Genomic DNA, 18,717 nt, shown 5'->3' with positions numbered 1-18,717 from the left:
GAGAGCGACTCTTGCCGCCAGGCCGCCTACGTGCAGGGTCCGAACTACAACTGCCAGTGGTCACCTCCACCTGTTGCTTTGCCCGTTCCCCATCACCGCAGGACTTTATGGAGGGGGGGGTTTGGAATTACACAAGAGGAAACACCTGTGCGGGAGGTGTTTAAAGTGGGAAAGTCGATGCACAGGGGCGATCCCACACACTCGGCCTCAGAAGTCAGGATCCGGTGGTACAGAGAAACCGTCATGACCAGGGACTTTGTCAGCTGCAGTGGATGACCAGGATTTCTCTAGTGCCTTGCCGTGCTCTTTGTGCTCCACAATGCTTGCTGTCGACGCCTTCATGACCGTTGGGACAAAGATGACCTCATCCATTCACTCCGCCGACTCTAGTCTTCACATGCTTGGGTAGGCATACCCTTTTAAACTCACCGGAGGGTTTGAGACCCAACCAGCTCCCCTCACCTGGTTCAGCCCGCCTGCCAAAGCGGTTACCGGGGTGTGGCCGCTGCACATGCTACAGCTTCGTGGAGCTGCAGGTGGGAGTTGAGTGCCAAGTGGGAACCAATGCAGGACGAGCTGTCTTGAAAGACAACCCTGCTTGACACCCCATACACCCCAATGCACATATTAAAGTGTAACAACAGGCTAAATGCTTTAATTTCTGCTAGATGAGGCACCAGAGTTTACTGTATATGGTGTTACAAACTGATGTAGCAGTGTAACATCCATGACAAAAGTCACAGAGCTCGTTTAAGTCTAGGGGTATTTTATTGTAAAATAATGACAAAACAAACCAAGGGAGATCCAACAAAGAATTAAAGTATATACAAAGGGGAAACCAACCACAAAGGAGAAACAAGCAGGCATCAAATAGGCGTGGAGCCGGCCCCCGAGGAGAGGGAGCGTGTTCAGGCTCCCACCCTAGTATTTATAGGGGAGACATCATTGGCTCTACACCAGCCACCTGTAAAACAATTAGGTGCAGCAACCATACAAAAATGTACTGGAGGCCCCTAGTGGTAGGAGGACATAACACCTCCCCACTAAATTGGTGACTCTGGCAGCGGGGGCGTGGTCAAGCGCCGGTCTGTGACAGGAGGGCGGAGCCAGGGAAGGTGAGTGGCAGAATCACTACACCTGACGGTAAATAACCTGTTTGTGTGTCTTCCCAGTAACTGTGCCCTATTTAAGGAGACAGAGGGAGAGCAGAGGAGAGCTCTTCCCGGGACGAGAACACAGCGTGTGTGTCGCTGAAAACATTGTTAAACTGAAAAGTCTGGCAATAAAGCCTGTTACGTACTTTAAGCTTTGTCCTGCCGTCCTCTGTGCTCCACCTTTCCCGGGTTTCGGCACCACTGTAGAATGTTCCTTATGTGTAGGTGGAGCACAGAGAACTGCAGGACAAAGCTTAAAGTACGTAACAGGCTTTAATGCCAGACTTTTCAGTTTAACAATGTTTTCAGCGACACACACACGCTGTGTTCTCGTCCCAGGAAGCGCTCTCCTCTGCTCTCCCTCTGTCTCCTTAAATAGGGCGCAGTTACTGGGAAGACGCACAAACACAGGTTAATTACCATCGGGTGTAGTGATTCTGCCACTCACCTTCCCTGGCTCCGCCCTCCTGTCACAGACCGGCGCTTGACCACGCCCCCGCTGCCACAGTGACATAGTTCCCAAATTACTAACTCAAAAAAACGTCATACACCACTAAGGCACTCTGGACAAAGCGTCCGCTATAACGTTGTCCGTACCCCGAGTGTGTTTAACCTGCAAGTTGAAAGGTTGCAAGATCAAACACCACCGCATGAGCCATTGATTTGAATTACGGATGCGCCAGATGAACTTCAACGGGTCATGGTCAGTTTAGACAACGATGTTCTCTGAGGCACCCAAGTAAACCTCAGTGTTGTACAGCCAGGACCAGGGCTAGTGCCTCCTTCTCTATGGTCGAATACGACCGCTGCGGAAGGCTAAATTTCTTAGAGAAATAAGAGACGGGATGTTCAACGTCATCAGCACCGAGCTGGAGGAGGACAGCTCCAACACCATAGTCACATGCATCGACAGCAAGGGAGAAGGGCCTTGAAAAATCAGGCGCACTCAAAACTGGAGCCGCAACCAAAAGCGACTTCAGATTTTCAAAAGCCCTACTGCATTGCTCCAACCAGGCATACGGGACCTTCGGACTTAACAAATCAGTTAACGGGGCTACTACAGCAGAGAAGTTCTTGCAAAACGCACGATAGTAGCCTGCCATGCCAAGAAATCTGCGGCGCTCGCAGCGATCAGCAGGGGCAGGAAAATTGCAGACGGCAGAGATTTTTGCATCCAACGGACGCACCTTACCCCCTCCCACCAAGCGGCCGAGATGCGTAACAGTAGCCTTTCCAAATTCGCATTTTGCCAAATTAATGGTCAAACTTGCAGACGAGAGACGCCGAAACAGTTTTCAAATTTGGACGAGGTGACTGGACCAATCAGGACTGTGCAATACATCATCATCAAGATGGGCCTCACAATTAGACATACCTGACAACACTGTATTGATCAGTCTCCGAAAACTCGCGGGAGCGTTACGCATACCGAAAGCAATTACGCGATAAGACAAAATCGTCCGGTGTTACAAAGGCAGAAATTTCCTTGGCTCTGGCTGTCAACGGAATTTGCCAGTAACCTTTGAGCAGATCAAATTTGCTCACAAACACAGCTGACCCCACCCTGTCAATGCAGTCATCAAGCCTCGGAAGAGGATAACAGTCAGATACCGTGACTGCATTGACACGGCGGTAATCAGTACAAAAATGGAATGTGTGATCAGGTTTAGCTACAAGAAGACAAGGAGAACTCCAGGGACTCGTCATTAATATTCCAGCCAACTCCCAGACATATATGTTTTAAATGGCTGTATAATCATCATTGTCACTTGTTTAAGAGTATGGTGGCTGAATGGATTAATGGAAGAGGTTCAGCTATGACCAATCTATCGATTGATTGTCTCGACACTGTTGGGCGGTGGCCTTCCTACGCTCACGACGTGCAGATTCTCTTCAATAAGTCTCTGGTTTTCTCAAAGTGAAGAACACCATCGTAGGTTATGTTTTTCCAAACCTGTTGATCCCACTCGTTAGGATTGATTCCCCATTTCAGCAGGGAGGACTTTAGAAGGTCCTTGTGCCTTTTCTTTGGCGTGCCCACTGGCCTGGTACCATGAGACAGCTGCGAGAAGTAGACTTGTTTAGGAAGACGATAGTCCAGCATTCTACAGAGGCAGGGCTCGAAATTAACTTTTTTTCTTTGTGTCCCCCAGTGGTCCCGAATTCTGTGTTGTATTGTCCTGAATGGAAGCAATAGTATCCCCATTTTTTTCCTCTCTGAAATAACCAGTGGTTAATATTATCATATGAAGTTACTACTATATTTGTAACTATGCGATTTTGAACCCTTTATATCATTTTTACAATAAGTCACAAGACACAAGCGACACATGTCCTATACATCATCTACTTCAAAATTAGTTATTGCATTTTCAGTTTATTAAACTTTGGCGATCTCACTGTATACTAGTTTATTTAAAGGGGCCAACTAGCTCATTCAGAAAATGTTTCAACTCACTACATCTGCAGTACACTTTAGTTGAAAATAAGACCCCTTTTATGTTCATTTCATCTACTTATACCTTGAATATCTGTTGGCACTTATAAGGCCAACTTATAATTTTCACCATTACCGTTATCCATAGCCCTGTGATGACCTGGCGACTTGTCCAGGGTGTACCCCGCCTTTCGCCCGTAGTCAGCTGGGATAGGCTCCAGCTTGCCTGCGACCCTGTAGAACAGGATAAAGCGGCTACAGATGATATGAGACCGTTATCCATTTTTATGAACTTTCCGTTATCCATTACCGTTATCCATTTTTATGAACTTTCCGTTATCCATTACCGTTGTCTATTTTTATGAACTTTTCGTTATCTATTTTATGAACTTTCGCTGCCGAAACGTGGGTGCAAATGTTAGCAACATCAGCATAGTGCCAGGTCCGAGCCTAGTTGTGCTGCTGACTGACTAAACTTTCTGAACTAGAAAGACACCAAGAAAACTCACTTATTCTGTTGAACGGTATCTTCCGTCAATATCATCCACATCATTCCTGTTGTATTTTATAAAGTGTCTAACAGTGTTCATTAAGTTCATTCAGTTGCTAGCGTTGCCTGCAGACCAGGCGATGACACTTTGGATCCTGAAGGTCCCGGAGACGTTATGTCTGGGCTTTCAGTTTCTTCCCCGCGGTCGGTCCGCTTCAACCACTTAAGCATTTTTGTTCTGGCAAGAGTCGGCGCAGCGTGTGTGGTAGCAATTCCATTCCAAGTCCATATAATGCGGACTCCGGCCGAAGATTCTAGAACAGAATGCGCTGCTCTGTAGCCTACGGATGCAGGTGCATCAAAAGTGTAGCTACTATGTATTTTTCGCTGTTAACGTTTTAAAATTAAAATTGACAAATTAGGTGAATGTCTACGTATGTGTTACGGCTTTGTAAATAATATTAATGTAGAACTTTTTTTCTAGATCTATTTTTTTCCATTGTCCTGGGATTGTCCCAGATATGATAATTTTGTGTCCCGATGACATTTTTTATGGTCCCCGGGACGTCGGGACACCGTTAGTTTCGAGCGCTGTATAGAGGTGACCAGCCCACCTTAGTCATTGATGCGGAATGATCGATTTCAGGCTAGATGAGGATGCTCTCTCAAGTACGTCAGCATTTGTTACTTTGTCTTGCCATTTAATATTCAGAATTCACCTCAAACATCGCTGATGGTACAACTGTCATCAGTGATGTATGTTTCCAACTGTCTCATCTGCTTCCAATAAGTGACCCATGTCTCACAGCCATAAAGTAGTGTGGGTATGATGATGGCTTTGTAAACCATAATCTTTGTATTGGATTGGATGTCTTTTATTACAGAAAATCCTCTTGCTGAGTTTGTTGTAGGCTGTTACAGCTGCACTGATACGGCTTTGAATTTCCAGATCCAGGGAGGCATTGCTTGAGACAGTACTTCCCCAGGTACTTGGTTATTGACAACCTTAAGTTGTTTGCCATTGATTTGGATTGATGGAAGAGGGTCTGAAAGTGATGGATATCCAGATTCATGCTGAAACATAGTCTCAGTCTTGCTGATGTTAAGGGTAAGACCCAATCTACTATATGCTATGGTGAAGGCATCAACAGTTCTTTTGCATGCCATCTTCAGAACAGGAGCAGTGTCATCTGCATAGCTGTAGAATCGCCTACCTTTTAAAAAGCATTAAACACAAATGCTAACATTTTTTAATTTTATGAAATGTATTTTATAAAAGTAGTCACTCTGAATGAACTTTTTGCAAACTGAACATATAGGCTACAACAGTTAAATATAACAAATAGCCTTTGCTATTGTTAATTAAGTAAAGGCATTAGCCTACATTTAAGTTTGTCGGGATTTTTTTTGGGGGGGGGTTGTCACATGTTCCATTTCTTTAGGAGCTTGAGGCTTTTCTGTAGTCTTGCTGGCTTTTTTTTTAAACTGGATGAGCAGTGTTAGTTTTGATATTTCTGAGTCATGCTAATATGCAGAATTGAGCCAAAGCACAGGGCTCTTGCTGTGTATTGTATGTAGTGTGCTTTTGATCTCATGACCACTCACTCGGTGAATCTCTCACTGTCATAACAGTGGAAGCAAAACCAAATTTTGCATTATACAAGTTTATATTTAAGGTGTCTTGGCAACATATGCCAAGTACCATAGGTCACACAATATTGGGTCATTTAATATTTTATATTAACAAATGTATTTGTTTGGTTGATATTTTCATCTGCCGGATAGCCACACCGCGAGTTGGCCTAGTGGTTAGCATGTCCGCCTCTCGATCGGGAGATCGCGAGTTCTACTCGCGGTTGGGTCATACCAAAGACCATCATAAAAATGGTACCTACTGCCGTCTGACAAGGCAATACACATGCGAGTGGGGAGTCAAACTCTCACTGTTACCAGAGGACTAGCGCCCCTCCACTGTAACCCTAGCTATGTAATAGGCGAGAGGTCGAGGGCTACAGAAACTGAGATCGGCGCTGCCTTATGCACCATACGGTGCGGGAAGGACTTTAGACTAAACTAGAGGACAACTACACGTGATGCCAGCTAACGGAAACCCTGTAGGAACAGAACGTGTATTGCTGCCTCCCACCATTTTAAAAACAACTACTTTTGGTCTTTGCAAATGATGTACGTGTTTATTTGCACATAGAGCAGAGAACTGATATCCAGTCACAAGTGGTCACTCGAGACACGTGGAGTTGTGTTCTAATCCCAGGTGTGAACAGGGCCATAGTCGGCACATTGGTAGCTAACATTTCAGGTATGAGATGTGGTGTAAAAAAAAACAAAACAAAACAGTTGTTATACAGCATGTTGAACTGTGTAGTAAGCATGACAGGTGGCTTTGTGCTGCACTTAATTTTGCAAGGTTGCAGAGACAGTCTAGACAAATGTGTGGCACAGTTTGGGGAAGACCCACATGCAGATGTGATGGCCAGGGGTTCACATACTTTGGCTATATAGTGTAGGTTTTTTTTTTGGGGGGGGGGTGTTAAACTTGCACTGTCTGATGAGCAGCTATGAATTAAACAAACAAACCAACCGACTAATAACCTGGAAATGAAAGCTGCTTGTCCCAGGGACTTGGATGACTAATTTGTCTACCCTGTACAAAGCTTTTTCAATTAATCATGTTTATTTATTACATTTATTATTCATGGGGTGAAATTTAATATAATTTTAACTTCATGATGATGTGAATTTTATTTATTTTTTTTTTTTGGAGGGGGGGACAAGTCAAAAAACCTTTATCATTGAGCCTTTTTGTGGGAAATTATGTTTCGGCTAATATAAGCTGATTAACAAAATACCTGTTCAGACAATGGACTAATGTTAATCCAGGCACTTCCTCCTTGTTGAAGGTAGTGGGGTCACTGCTGTGCTTTTTAATGGTGATTCAGTCACTGGGACTGTTCCTTTGATTTCTCAATTACTGCCAATTCCCATTTGGGCTTAGACTCGGATTAGCTGGTCTTGGAGCAGATTTGAATATACTCACTGTGTGTTGCTTTTTGTAGGTGTTTACAGAGAGCTGTGCCTTCAGGTGATCAAACACAAACATGAGTGTGAGATACAGGGGGCCAAACAACATCTGGAGGTAATACGATTCAGGAAGCAAAGATGATGCACGCACGTGTGCGCGCACACAGCCTGAGAACCAGTATGATTGAGTGGAGGTGTTGTGGAAAGGGTCATTCTAAATAGTGTGTGTTTGGATGCTCACAGAGTGAGAGGATCCTGCTGTTTGATACCATGAAGACGGAGCTGCTGGAAAAGATCCGCAGGCTGGAGGAAGACAAGCAGAGTGTGGACATCACCTCAGGTATGCACATCAGTGTTGTAGTCAAGGACTTGAGGTTTAGGGACGAGTCCAGTCACGAGTCCCCAGTGTTCAAGTCCAAGTCATTTAAAAAAAAATTGAGTCGAGTCCGAGAACAAGACTCCAACCACACCATTTGACGGTGGCTGTTTTAGCACCATTAACTTTGAACATGACGTATGAACAGGTGAATGTGCTTCTCTTTATCAGGGAGTGTGCAGTATTCTGTCAGAGATGGTTAGGAGACAGATGTAAGTGCAGAAGGTGTGTTTTTATTAATACAAGTGAAGACGGGTAAACAATCCAGAATGGCAGGCAAAATCATAAAATGGTGAAACAGGCAACAGGTCGAGCGAGGCACAAACAGGCTATCGTGGACTCGGCAGAGTCAAAGATGAGAAACAGGAAATCAGGAAACCGAACAAGGAAATAAGGCTCAGTAATGCGTCAGCAACGCAATACTTCGCAAAGTAAGTGTGTGTTTCACAGTTTTTATATAGGCACGCTGATTGCACCTTAATCCTGTGCAGGTGCGAGTTGTTTATGGCGTGCGCGCAAGAGTCCACTTGGCACACGCTGGCCGGAGCGCACCAGAGAGTCGATCCGATGCACGCGCCAAGGTGCGCAGGTGTGACACTCTTGCATGAAATTAGTACAAAAATTAATATAGATATATCTGACGGTAAATTATTATGGCATGTTACAAAAAATAAAGAAAAAAATCCAAGTCCTTGTCTCCAGTTGATTAGTCCGAATGCAGTTAATGTCAGAGTCATCAGTGCTCAAGTCCGAGTCGAGTCACAAGTCCTTAAAATTAGGGCACGAGTCCTGGACTCGAGTACTACAAGCCTGATGCACACCAGAGTAAGCAATATCAAATGCAAGGGGGAAATAAAACAATTAGAATTGCACTTAAAAAAATGAACATCTCTCTTCTTTTTCTCTCAGAGTGGTGGAGTGATGAAGTGCGGATGAAGAAGTGCAAGAAGAGAAGTCACCTAAGCCACCTGGAGAGGAAGAAAAAGCCAGCGCTTGTTTCAGGTAACTCCTCCATCAAGCCATCCTTCTGTAGAGGTTGGTGATACCACATCAATATTCATATTGATATATTAACAATGATATTTTTTCAGTCATCAGTGGTTTTTAAAATCAATTTGTTAGCAAACCTTCACCAAAATGTAATTTTGTGATGAATATTGAGCATTGTAAAAATGTCGGGTATCTCAATACATCACCCCTTTGTAACCAATACGGAATGGGTTCTTGAACCGGTTCCATTCAGGATTCTTTGAATGTTGGTGCCAGCTAGCAAACTGGCCCACATTTTCACCGGTTTTGTAATCCAGGATGCATCAAGAGCAGGGGGCGTTGCACAATGCACAACAGAAGTAAACAACAGTAGATGGTGGTGCGTATTGTTTACCTGTGCGCTTTTGTTCTGTTATTGCAGATATTTGTTTTCATTCCATTTTTTTCTAAGGATGTATCCTTTCTCCATTGCTGCTGTCTGCTTCCTCTCCAAACTCATGACACGTTTGGAGAGGAAGCAGCTATGTTTCGTTTCCAGCTGGGAGCCAACTTTGCAGGTTCCGAACCAATTTATTTTTGGTCAAAATGCTCCGAAGGGCTCAAAATTTGATGCACGAACCAGAACAGAACCCGTTCCCTGTTGGTATATGATGTATTCACAATAGCACCCACTCCTATCCTCGTGTGCATACCCATCCTTTATTCATCACCTCATCCATCTGTATCGTTCTCCCTCTGTCTCACACAGGACCCTACATAGTGTACATGCTGAGGGACATTGACATACTGGAAGACTGGACAGCCATCAAGAAGGTAGTCAACTGTCACCACCTGTTCAATCATCCATTATCACAATTTGCTTACTGTTTTTTTAAAAAAAAAAAAACCCGTGTGTGTTTTTGTTGATGCAAAATGGAATTTTGATCGCAGTGTCTTTGCCCTTATCCTCAGGCTAAAGCAGCACTAATCCCCTTGAAGAAGAAGTCAGACAGTAAGTCCCAGTGTGTGTCACTTGACAGTTAATCGAAGTGTGCGTCTGTCTGTGTATGATGTGTGTAGCCACATCAGCTTGCACTCTCTAACCTTCTAATCCCCAGAAGTGTGTGTCTCTCTCTCTCTTGCACGCGTGCATGTTCTCTCTCTCGCACAGTGTCCTGTGATGCGGTGTATCAGTCAGATGTCTCTTTCTCAGTCAGAGGTCACTTGAGAGCGACGCCTGTAAAAACCGCAATAAACCGCCTCCTCTCTAACAAGCTCTGAACTGCATCACGCCTCCAACAGCCTCTAATTCATTACTTGCGGATTAACTCGATCCCTATCAAAGCCCTCGCTATGAGCCAAGAAGCTTTCAGCCGTAATTTACTTCTCCAGAAACTCTCACTGTATATTATAGCTCAAATTTAGACTCCTTTCCGCTTCCCTCTGTTTTGTTTCTCTGCTCTACTTGCCTCGCTATAATACCTTCATCTGTGCAGAAAATCTATATAATGTTTCATTCAAATCCTTCATTATGGTTATTATTATTATAGCTTAATTACCTCAGAGGCTAGATTGCAAATGCATGCGTGCATTACAGGATTTGTCTTCCAAAGCAAATAAACTGGTGCGTGTTTGTGTGCGCGCGCAGATTTTGCAGAATTTATATTATAATCTCTCTAACATGCCTGGGGCAGTGTAGCGTAAGTGAGACTGGTAGTGGAATGAGTGTAGAACTGCATCGTAGCATCACAAGAACATCTGCGCACTCTCGAGCACCCTATTAAACTGAGTATGCGGAGTATAAACATCTGGGGCAGGTTGGTCTTTTGTTTTTTCATCCTTGTTTTTCTTGCTTTCCCTTGTTCTTTCTTTCTTCATTCCTTAATTTCATATTTTTTTTGTTCTTTCCTTTTTTCTGTTCATTCCCCCCGTTTGTCTTATTTCTTCCTCGGTTCCATTTTCATTCTTTTATTGAAAGAAAAAGACCTTCCATCCTCCTTCATTTGTTCCTTTGTGGACATTGGTGCATTATACTTAACACTGGTGACGCGTTGAAAAAATATTTGCTTATTTTGTCAGTCATTGTAGCTGAAACTAGCAGTCCCCCCCCCCCCAGACGCTAGCTAGCAATGTCGACTGACTCGGATTAACTGGCCTGCTAACGCCGAGAGGTAGCTTGATAGCAAGACAGTGGGCATAAATGATCCTGGGCTTTCAAGTAAAATAGTCGTCTCTGTTGATATTAGCTGCCAGAATGAATTCATACATTCTGTACAATCAGTACATATTTCTTTTGTTTAGTTTTTTTTTCATCATTTCTAAAAAATAATTGTTAGAAGAATAATTTTAACTGGCCAGTCTGTCAGCACATTTTCAACATTGTACACGGTTATATTGCTGGGTTTCACATCCGCCTCATTAGTTAAAAACTTTAGCTGGTGGTCTACCAAAGCTCAGTTGACAAAGCGTTTGTACGGAGAAGGTGCATTGCTTGCATGAAAAATGCCTTACGCTTGCGTTGTTTTAGGTTGTTCGAATTGATCAAACCGTGAAACTGAAGTTTCTTCAGGGTTCCCCGTGAACTAATAAAAAATAAAAATTAAAAAAAAAAGGTGAACGAACACAGGATTTCATGAAAAGGCGTCAAGAAAGGTGGCTTTTGTGAACCTCTCACAGAAATCGAAGGGAGCCGAGTCGAAGCATGCTCGAGTTTGCAGTGAGCACTCGGTGAAATGTTTGTATCCCTCTCAGCTATGTCCTTAGTGTTCTCCAAGTACTTTTCTTGCTATGTGTCATCATTTTACGGTACTTTAAAAAAAAAAAAAGTCATGAAGTGCAAAAGTCCCCAGCTGTTTCTTTCTTTACTCCTCACAAAGTCCATATGCATGAAGGTCGCGACAAAATTCTTCCCCAGCTGTACAGTTACAGTGCGTCGTGATCACTTCTCCGTCTTGTTGAACTAAGATCCAGGTCTTTAAAGGGGTTTGTGAATGATTTACCGGAGAGATCAGAGCCAACACAAGTGAGAATCAGGCAAACTGTTTGTTTACAATTCAACTTGCAGCGCTTCGTTGTAAAGACGTGAACGAAAAGCTTAAACATTTTTACAAGGGCCAAAACAATACAGGATTCATTCGGCAGCGACTTGATAGCGAGCTCCTTTACCCAGCCACATACAAAAAAGTTGTAAGCCTCCATACTCTTCCACGCTTTCATCTGTTTTGCGGTGTAGAAGGACGTCTGCAACACCAGACAGTTCGAGATGTCGGGGAACTCGACTGAAGGGTGGTTTTCGAGATTGTATGACACATCCTTCTTTCCCAGACTGTAGGAGTCGATTCCATTGCACACAGCAATCTTCTGAATATATCTAAAGCGAGCAGTGGCTTCTAGATCACGAGCGTACTCTGATAAGTTATCGCTAGTTGTTTGCACTCGGCAGCCGTTTAGACCACCAGCTATTTCACTTCCGGTAAAACCGCTAAGAAGGGTCACGTGACTGAAACCCAGCAAGCTGGATAGGTCTGTTGTAGACTGTTCTGTAAAGGAGAACTGAGCAGTTTGCTTTGACTTCAACACAAAACTTCAAGGTGTTATACGAGCTGTAACAGCGCACCCATATACATGCCAGTGCTAATTTAATAAAGTTGAAACTGTCAGGAATAAAGGTGTTCATGTGATGGCAAGATGATACTGCACTGACACGTGCTATTATTCTCCTAATTCCTTTTTGCAAACTTGTCAACCCATATGTCTGTCCCTCTTCCTTTCTGGCAGGTCGTCAGTTGTCAGTACGCTGTGAAGGAGGCACTCTGTTTTATGAGGGAGAGAGATTCTCAAAGGGCAACACTGTGCTATTGGAAGTCAATGATGAAAGCCCAACACAGTCAGTATTCCCGCTACAATTCTCTGTCTGTCTCGCTCTGTTTTATTTTTCAGCACAAAATCTATTTAAAGGAATACTGCAACATTTTTCAGCCTAACCTCTATGCACCTGTATCCCTGAAGTACAGTATATGTGAAGAACAAGAACTTTTTTTTTTTTGGCATGGGGAAAAGTATTGCTAAAACTTGAAATATATAATGGAGGTAGTGGACGTGTAAAGGGTAAATTTGTTGGAAACGTTAAACATCTGTGTAGCAAGTTTTGGCGAATTCTTCAGTAAAGCATAGTAGTAAAATAAGATTTAAATCTGTACAATTTGTCCTTGATAATACACCTAAACCTCAGAAAAAACGTAAAGAATTTAAAATAGTGGTGCTTGAAAGTTTGTGAACCCTTTAGAATGTTCTATATTTCTGCATAAATATGACCTAAAACATCAGATTTTCACACAAGTCCTAAAAGTAGATAAAGAGAACCCAGTTAAACAAATGAGACAAAAATATTCTACTTGGTCATTTATTTAATGAGGAAAATGATCCAATATTACTTTTGCCACTCAGATATGTATTGTGAACCTTTGTTTTCAGTATCTGGTGTGACCCCCTTTGTGCAGCAATAACTGCAACCAGGGCTCGAAATTAACTTTTTTTCTTTGTGTCCCCCAGTGGTCCCGAATTCTGTGTTGTATTGTCCCGAATGGAAGCAATAGTGTCCCCATTTTTTTCCTCTCTGAAATAACCAGTGGTTAATATTATCATATGAAGTTACTATTATATTTGTAACTATGCGATTTTGAACCCTTTATATCATTAAGTCACAAGACACAAGCGACACATGTCCAATACATCATCTACTTCAAAATTAGTTATTGCATTTTCAGTTTATTAAACTTTGGCGATCTCACTGTATACTAGTTTATTTAAAGGGGCCAACTAGCTCATTCAGAAAATGTTTAAACTCCCTACATCTGCAGTACACTTTAGTTGAAAATAAGACCCCTTTTATGTTCATTTCATCTACTTATACCTTGAATATCTGTTGGCATTTATAAGGCCAACTTATAATTTTCACCATTACCGTTATCCATTTTTATGAACTTTCCGTTATCCATTTTTATGAACTTTCCGTTATCCATTTTTATGAACTTTCCGTTATCCATTTTTATGAACTTTCCGTTATCCATTTTTATGAACTTTCCGTTATCCATTTTTATGAACTTTCCGTTATCCATTTTTATGAACTTTCCGTTATCCATTTTTATGAACTTTCGCTGCCGAAACGTGGGTGCAAATGTTAGCAACATCAGCATAGTGGCAGGTCCGAGCCTAGTTGTGCTGCTGACTGACTAAACTTTCTGAACTAGAAAGACACCAAGAAAACTCACTTATTCTGTTGAACGGTATCTTCCGTCAATATCATCCACATCATTCCTGTTGTATTTTATAACGTGTCTAACAGTGTTCATTAAGTTCATTCAGTTGCTCGCGTTGCCTGCAGACCAGGCGATGACACTTTGGATCCTGAAGGTCCCGGAGACGTTATGTCTGGGCTTTCAGTTTCTTCCCCGCGGTCGGCCCGCTTCAACCACTTAAGCATTTTTGTTCTGGCAAGAGTTGGCGCAGCGTGTGCGGTAGCAATTCCATTCCAAGTCCATATAATGCGGACTCCGGCCGAAGATTCTAGAACAGAATGCGCTGCTCTGTAGCCTACGGATGCAGGTGCATCAAAAGTGTAGCTACTAATGTATTTTTCGCTGTTAACGTTTTAAAATTGACAAATTAGGTGAATGTCTACGTATGTGTTACGGCTTTGTAAATAATATTAATGTAGAACTTTTTTTCTAGATCTATTTTTTTCCATTGTCCCGGGATTGTCCCAGATATGATAATTTTGTGTCCCGATGACATTTTTTATAGTCCCCGGGGCACCGTTAGTTTCGAGCGCTGACTGCAACTAACGTTTCCAGTGAAAAATCTGATGTTTTAGGTCATATTTATGCAGAAATATAGAAAATTCTAAAGGGTTCACAAACTTTCAAGCACCACTGTACTTTTTACTCTCGTACTACTGTTTTGAAAAAATGGATAAGTATATCCGAACAGTTTTTCAGTATCAGGTATAAAAGTTTTAGAGGTCTGTCTCATCTGAAGAGTCTTACTGTTAGTTTCCTGGTTCAGTAACACCCATAAACTTTTATTACAAGTGTGTTTCAAATAACATTGTTTGCTTGGTATGTTGAGATTCTTGTCTGGGCTAATCATACATGTGCTAAATGGAGATTAGGTAAAAAAAACAAACTCAAAAGTGTTTCTTTAATCTGTATTATAACAGGGCTTAATGTAGCTTTGCAGGAAGCAGTTAAATGCTTTTAATGCCTTTGACTTTACAGCCTTACTTAGGATTTTGAACACACATTAAGCTTTCCTCTGAAATGCAGTTGTTCATTTTCTCTCTCTTTCTTTCTTTTTCCAGGGCAGTAATAACAGCAGTCAGTGCAGGGGAAGTGTGGTTCAAAAGGACAGATGGCAGCAAAACCAAAATCTACATCTCACAGCTACAGAAAGGCAAATATACAATCAGGAGAGCCTAGAGTTTATATATGTGCGCGCACAGCGCAAATGTACACAGCCCTGCTGTGTGCTGCAGGTGTGTATATGGGTCAAAGACCATGTTTGTCTTTTTTGGCATCTTTTTCATGTTAATTTTTCAAAAAATTACTAACATGCATTAAGATCATTCCAGTGTTACTTCTGTGAAGGTTAAAAAAAAAAAAAAAGACATTGAAGGAAAAAACAAAGTTCTAAACTGCACAAAAGTGATTCAGAATAACAGTCCACATTAAGAAAACATTAAACAAATAATCAAAGAAAAATATATGACGAATATTCTTAAGACTACTGTAACTCCCTAAATTATTACTTTACCAAAAAAAAAACTTTTGTCTTTGACCCATGTACAGCATATTAACTGTTGTAACCATGAGTCCATCCTGTCGAGTGTGTCTGCACTACTACACTGCTCGGTAATTCCTGACAGGCAGACAGACAGCTAGCCAACAGAGCTTCATCAATAAACACAATATGGCACTGGAAGGAGTGCTTCACTAACACACAGGCTTTCCACTGAGCAGACGGCATAACAGCAGCTTCTGTTCACCAGCACACACAGCGTATGGCCCAATAACGGAAACTGCTGAATCATTGTTCCCCAACTGCAGCCACACACCCACAGTTACACATTTATACACCACTACACCCCATTATGGAGAAACGCAAGACTGTAGACCAAATAGGGATCATATAGATGCATTTAGTCGAATATATGTATCCTTACTCTTACCACATACCAGTCTAATAAACTGGATTACCTAAAGCCAAAAGTGGAGCATTCTGTGTAAACGTAACCACAGCATGCCTGTAATGTGATTTAAAACAATGCTCCTATAAAGAAGTACACTAAAGATTTTGCAAAGGCCTCATCGACTGCAGTCACACATTTTCTAGCTACACTAGTAAAGCTGCAGTCACACTGGAAATTTGCACTTTGAGTCTCCTTCTGAAATTGGTGTGACCAAGGCAACTTTGGTTGCCCAAAAAAAAAAAAAGGTTCCTTACGGTGCAGTTAGTGTTTAGCCAGCTAACTTTGAAGAATGTGTCTCAACGTTGATAATGCAATTCAACTTTTGTAAAGGGTAATAAAACACATCCTGTACCATCCAGGGTCTAGTCCCACCTCATGTCCAGGGTTTCCATGGTAGGCTCCAGGTATAATGGAAGCCTGACCAGGATAAAGCAATTACTGAAGATGAATGAATGAAGAAATCAAGTTCTACATCATAAACAAAGCTTTGTGCTTACCCATGTTGCTTGCTAGTGACTGTAAAAAGCAGAAAACATAGTTATACCATCAATTCCAGCCTCCAGAGATCCTGTGTACTATGCATACTTTTATAGTCAGGTCTAGAAGTATTATGTCCAATCTCATGCCTTCCCACTGTTAAAATGAGCTCTTTGATTATTTTGGACCTTCTGCAGTGCTTTACATTCTTCCGCTTCACGATTTGATTTCACTTCTAGCAGTTCACCAAAGGTGAATTTGACACCGTTGTTTTTTGCTTTGAAAGTGTTCAGCTCAACAAATTCCACTGAATTTGAATTGAATTACATTAATTTCAAAAGCTAGTATGACTGGGTTTTATTGCACGCCCTGGTGCCGTTTCTCTAACGACACCACGTTTGTAGACTAATAGGGCCAAGTTGCAAAATGCCGCTTTAATTAAAATTGCACTTCAGAAGGAGATTTGTGATGTAAGATTTTTTTTTTTTTTTTTGAGCTCATTTTGATAAGCCTTAAGTGCAAAGAGTATTTTTATTTGGAAACTGAGGGTGCTTATAAAGCTTATTTAAGTGTTTAATATAAACGTATTTATAACAAATGTTTATTAAAATCTGGTCTTTTTGTTAAACGGCTTACTGTTTTTTGTTGCCAAACATCATGATCGCTGATTAAAGAAAGAAGGATGTGACCAGTTTAGCTCAGTGAACTTTAGTGTGTTGAACTCCTAAGCTATAAATGCACATTAGATGTCCTATTAACCAAAGAGTAATAAAAAAAAAAAAAACTAATCTTACTTGCACAACAAACTATGACTGACGCATCAATATCTGTAATGTGGGAGAAAAATCGCAATAAAGAGCAGTGTCCAAGCCTGAGGCAAGACCAGAGCTACTGGCAAAAGGTTATTAATGTGAGATGGGGGACAGGTTGGGGCTTCCAGGGGAACGCCAATGGCAGGCTTCTATACTAGTTATCCTATATAAAGTTATACAGGCAGAAAGCTTCAGACACGAGTGAAGGACAAGTATGTCTGAAACCGAGCCATGCCTGGTGACTTAGCAGCCACATAAGCTGTATCTCAGTGTGATACAGTTCAAGGCTGGGCTCTGGTGGGTCATCAATAACACAAAGTCAAGATTTGTCTTTATAAGTACACATCTTTTGTGTAGGTGATATAAAGTGAAGATAAAACCTCGTAAATAAGCTCATTCTTCTGAGGGCATGAGCTCTGGCATCTGGGGGTGAGGTCTGATTTGTCACTGCAAGGAACACAGTATTGAGACTGTTGTTAGACTCCAGTGGAGCAAGAAATCCATCCATCTGTCTTCTAGTCTGCTTATCCATCAGGGTTGGGGGGGGGTAGCTGGAACCAATCCCAGTTGACTTCAGGCAAGAGGCAGGGTACACCCTGGGCAGGGCTAATGCAGAGACCGAGATGAACAACCATTCACACACTCATTCTTTGGACTGTGGGGAGAAACTGGAGCACCCAGGGGAAACCTACGCAGACACAGGGAGAACATGCAAACTCCATACAGAAAGGCCCATGAAGTTCAAACCTAGGATCTTCTTACTGTGACGTGACCATGTTATACACTGCGCCACCATGTCACCGAAGCATTAAATTCAGCAGTGAAATCAAGAGAGAATGGCTATTCTGTCCCACTTGGGGCTTCAGGGGAGATGAAAACAGGGGTCATGCTGCACTGTCTAGAATAGAGGACCGACTAGAAATTTTGTGTTGATTAAATTTCTATAGTTAATGCTTTATTTGCTTTGCTAATTCACATTATTACACACAATCACGGTATTATATGTAAACTCAGCTCAGCGGTCCCTGAACGTGTGTGTGTGTGTGTTTATTCCCTCATTATTTCACTTCCAAGTAAGAACATATAAGATCTAAAGTTAATTGGGCTAGACTTAACAGTTAAGTTTTGCATTTGGATTTTGTTGCTTTTAACTATCAATCTGAAGTCCAAACGACTGTCCCTGAGAGTGAAGCAAGCAAACATGAAGCTGAAAAATCAAAACAAATCCACCAGAGAGAACAGTAGATGTGGCCAAATCAACTAATTGGTACCAGTGGTGTTGGCGAGTCACTAAACCTCGAGTCCAAGTCCCCAGTGTTCAAGACCAAGTCATTAAAAAAAATTTCGAGTTGAGTCTGAGAGCAAAACTCCAACTGTACCATTTGACAGTGGCTGTTTTAGCGCCATTAGCATTAGTTTGTTCCTGAACATGACGTATGAACAGGTGAATGTGCTTCTCTTTATCAGGGAGTGTGTAGTATTCTGTCAGAGATGGTTGGGAGATGGATGTGAGTGCAGAAGGTGTGGTTTTATTAATACAAGCAAAGACGGGTAAACAATCCAGAATGGCAGCTAAAACAGTGAAACAGGCTATCGTAGACTCGGCAGAATCACAGACGAGAAACAGGAAATCAGAGATCAGGAAACCAAACAGGGAAATAAGGCTCGGAAATGTGTTAGCAACGCAACTCAATACTTCGCAAAGTGCGTGCATTTT

General features: G+C 42.0%; 1 protein-coding gene across 1 annotated transcript in view; it reads left to right on the top strand.

The window, feature by feature from the left end:
- Positions 1-16,816, top strand: part of brms1 (BRMS1 transcriptional repressor and anoikis regulator) — a 66,955-nt gene extending 50,139 nt beyond the window's left edge. Inside the window, exons 5-11 of the mRNA XM_060918230.1 lie at positions 7,156-7,235; positions 7,364-7,460; positions 8,406-8,498; positions 9,235-9,299; positions 9,438-9,477; positions 12,243-12,351; positions 14,824-16,816. Of these exons, the coding sequence (XP_060774213.1) occupies positions 7,156-7,235; positions 7,364-7,460; positions 8,406-8,498; positions 9,235-9,299; positions 9,438-9,477; positions 12,243-12,351; positions 14,824-14,941 (602 nt within the window). The 3' untranslated portion in view covers positions 14,942-16,816. The remainder of the gene's footprint in view (positions 1-7,155; positions 7,236-7,363; positions 7,461-8,405; positions 8,499-9,234; positions 9,300-9,437; positions 9,478-12,242; positions 12,352-14,823) is intronic.
- The last annotated feature ends 1,901 nt before the right edge of the window (positions 16,817-18,717 follow it).

This window comes from Neoarius graeffei, chromosome 1 (assembly GCF_027579695.1).
Source record: "Neoarius graeffei isolate fNeoGra1 chromosome 1, fNeoGra1.pri, whole genome shotgun sequence".
Classification (NCBI taxonomy): Eukaryota; Metazoa; Chordata; class Actinopteri; order Siluriformes; family Ariidae; genus Neoarius; species Neoarius graeffei.
Note: the sequence above shows the minus strand (reverse complement) of the source record. Positions and strands in the feature narration are given on the sequence as shown.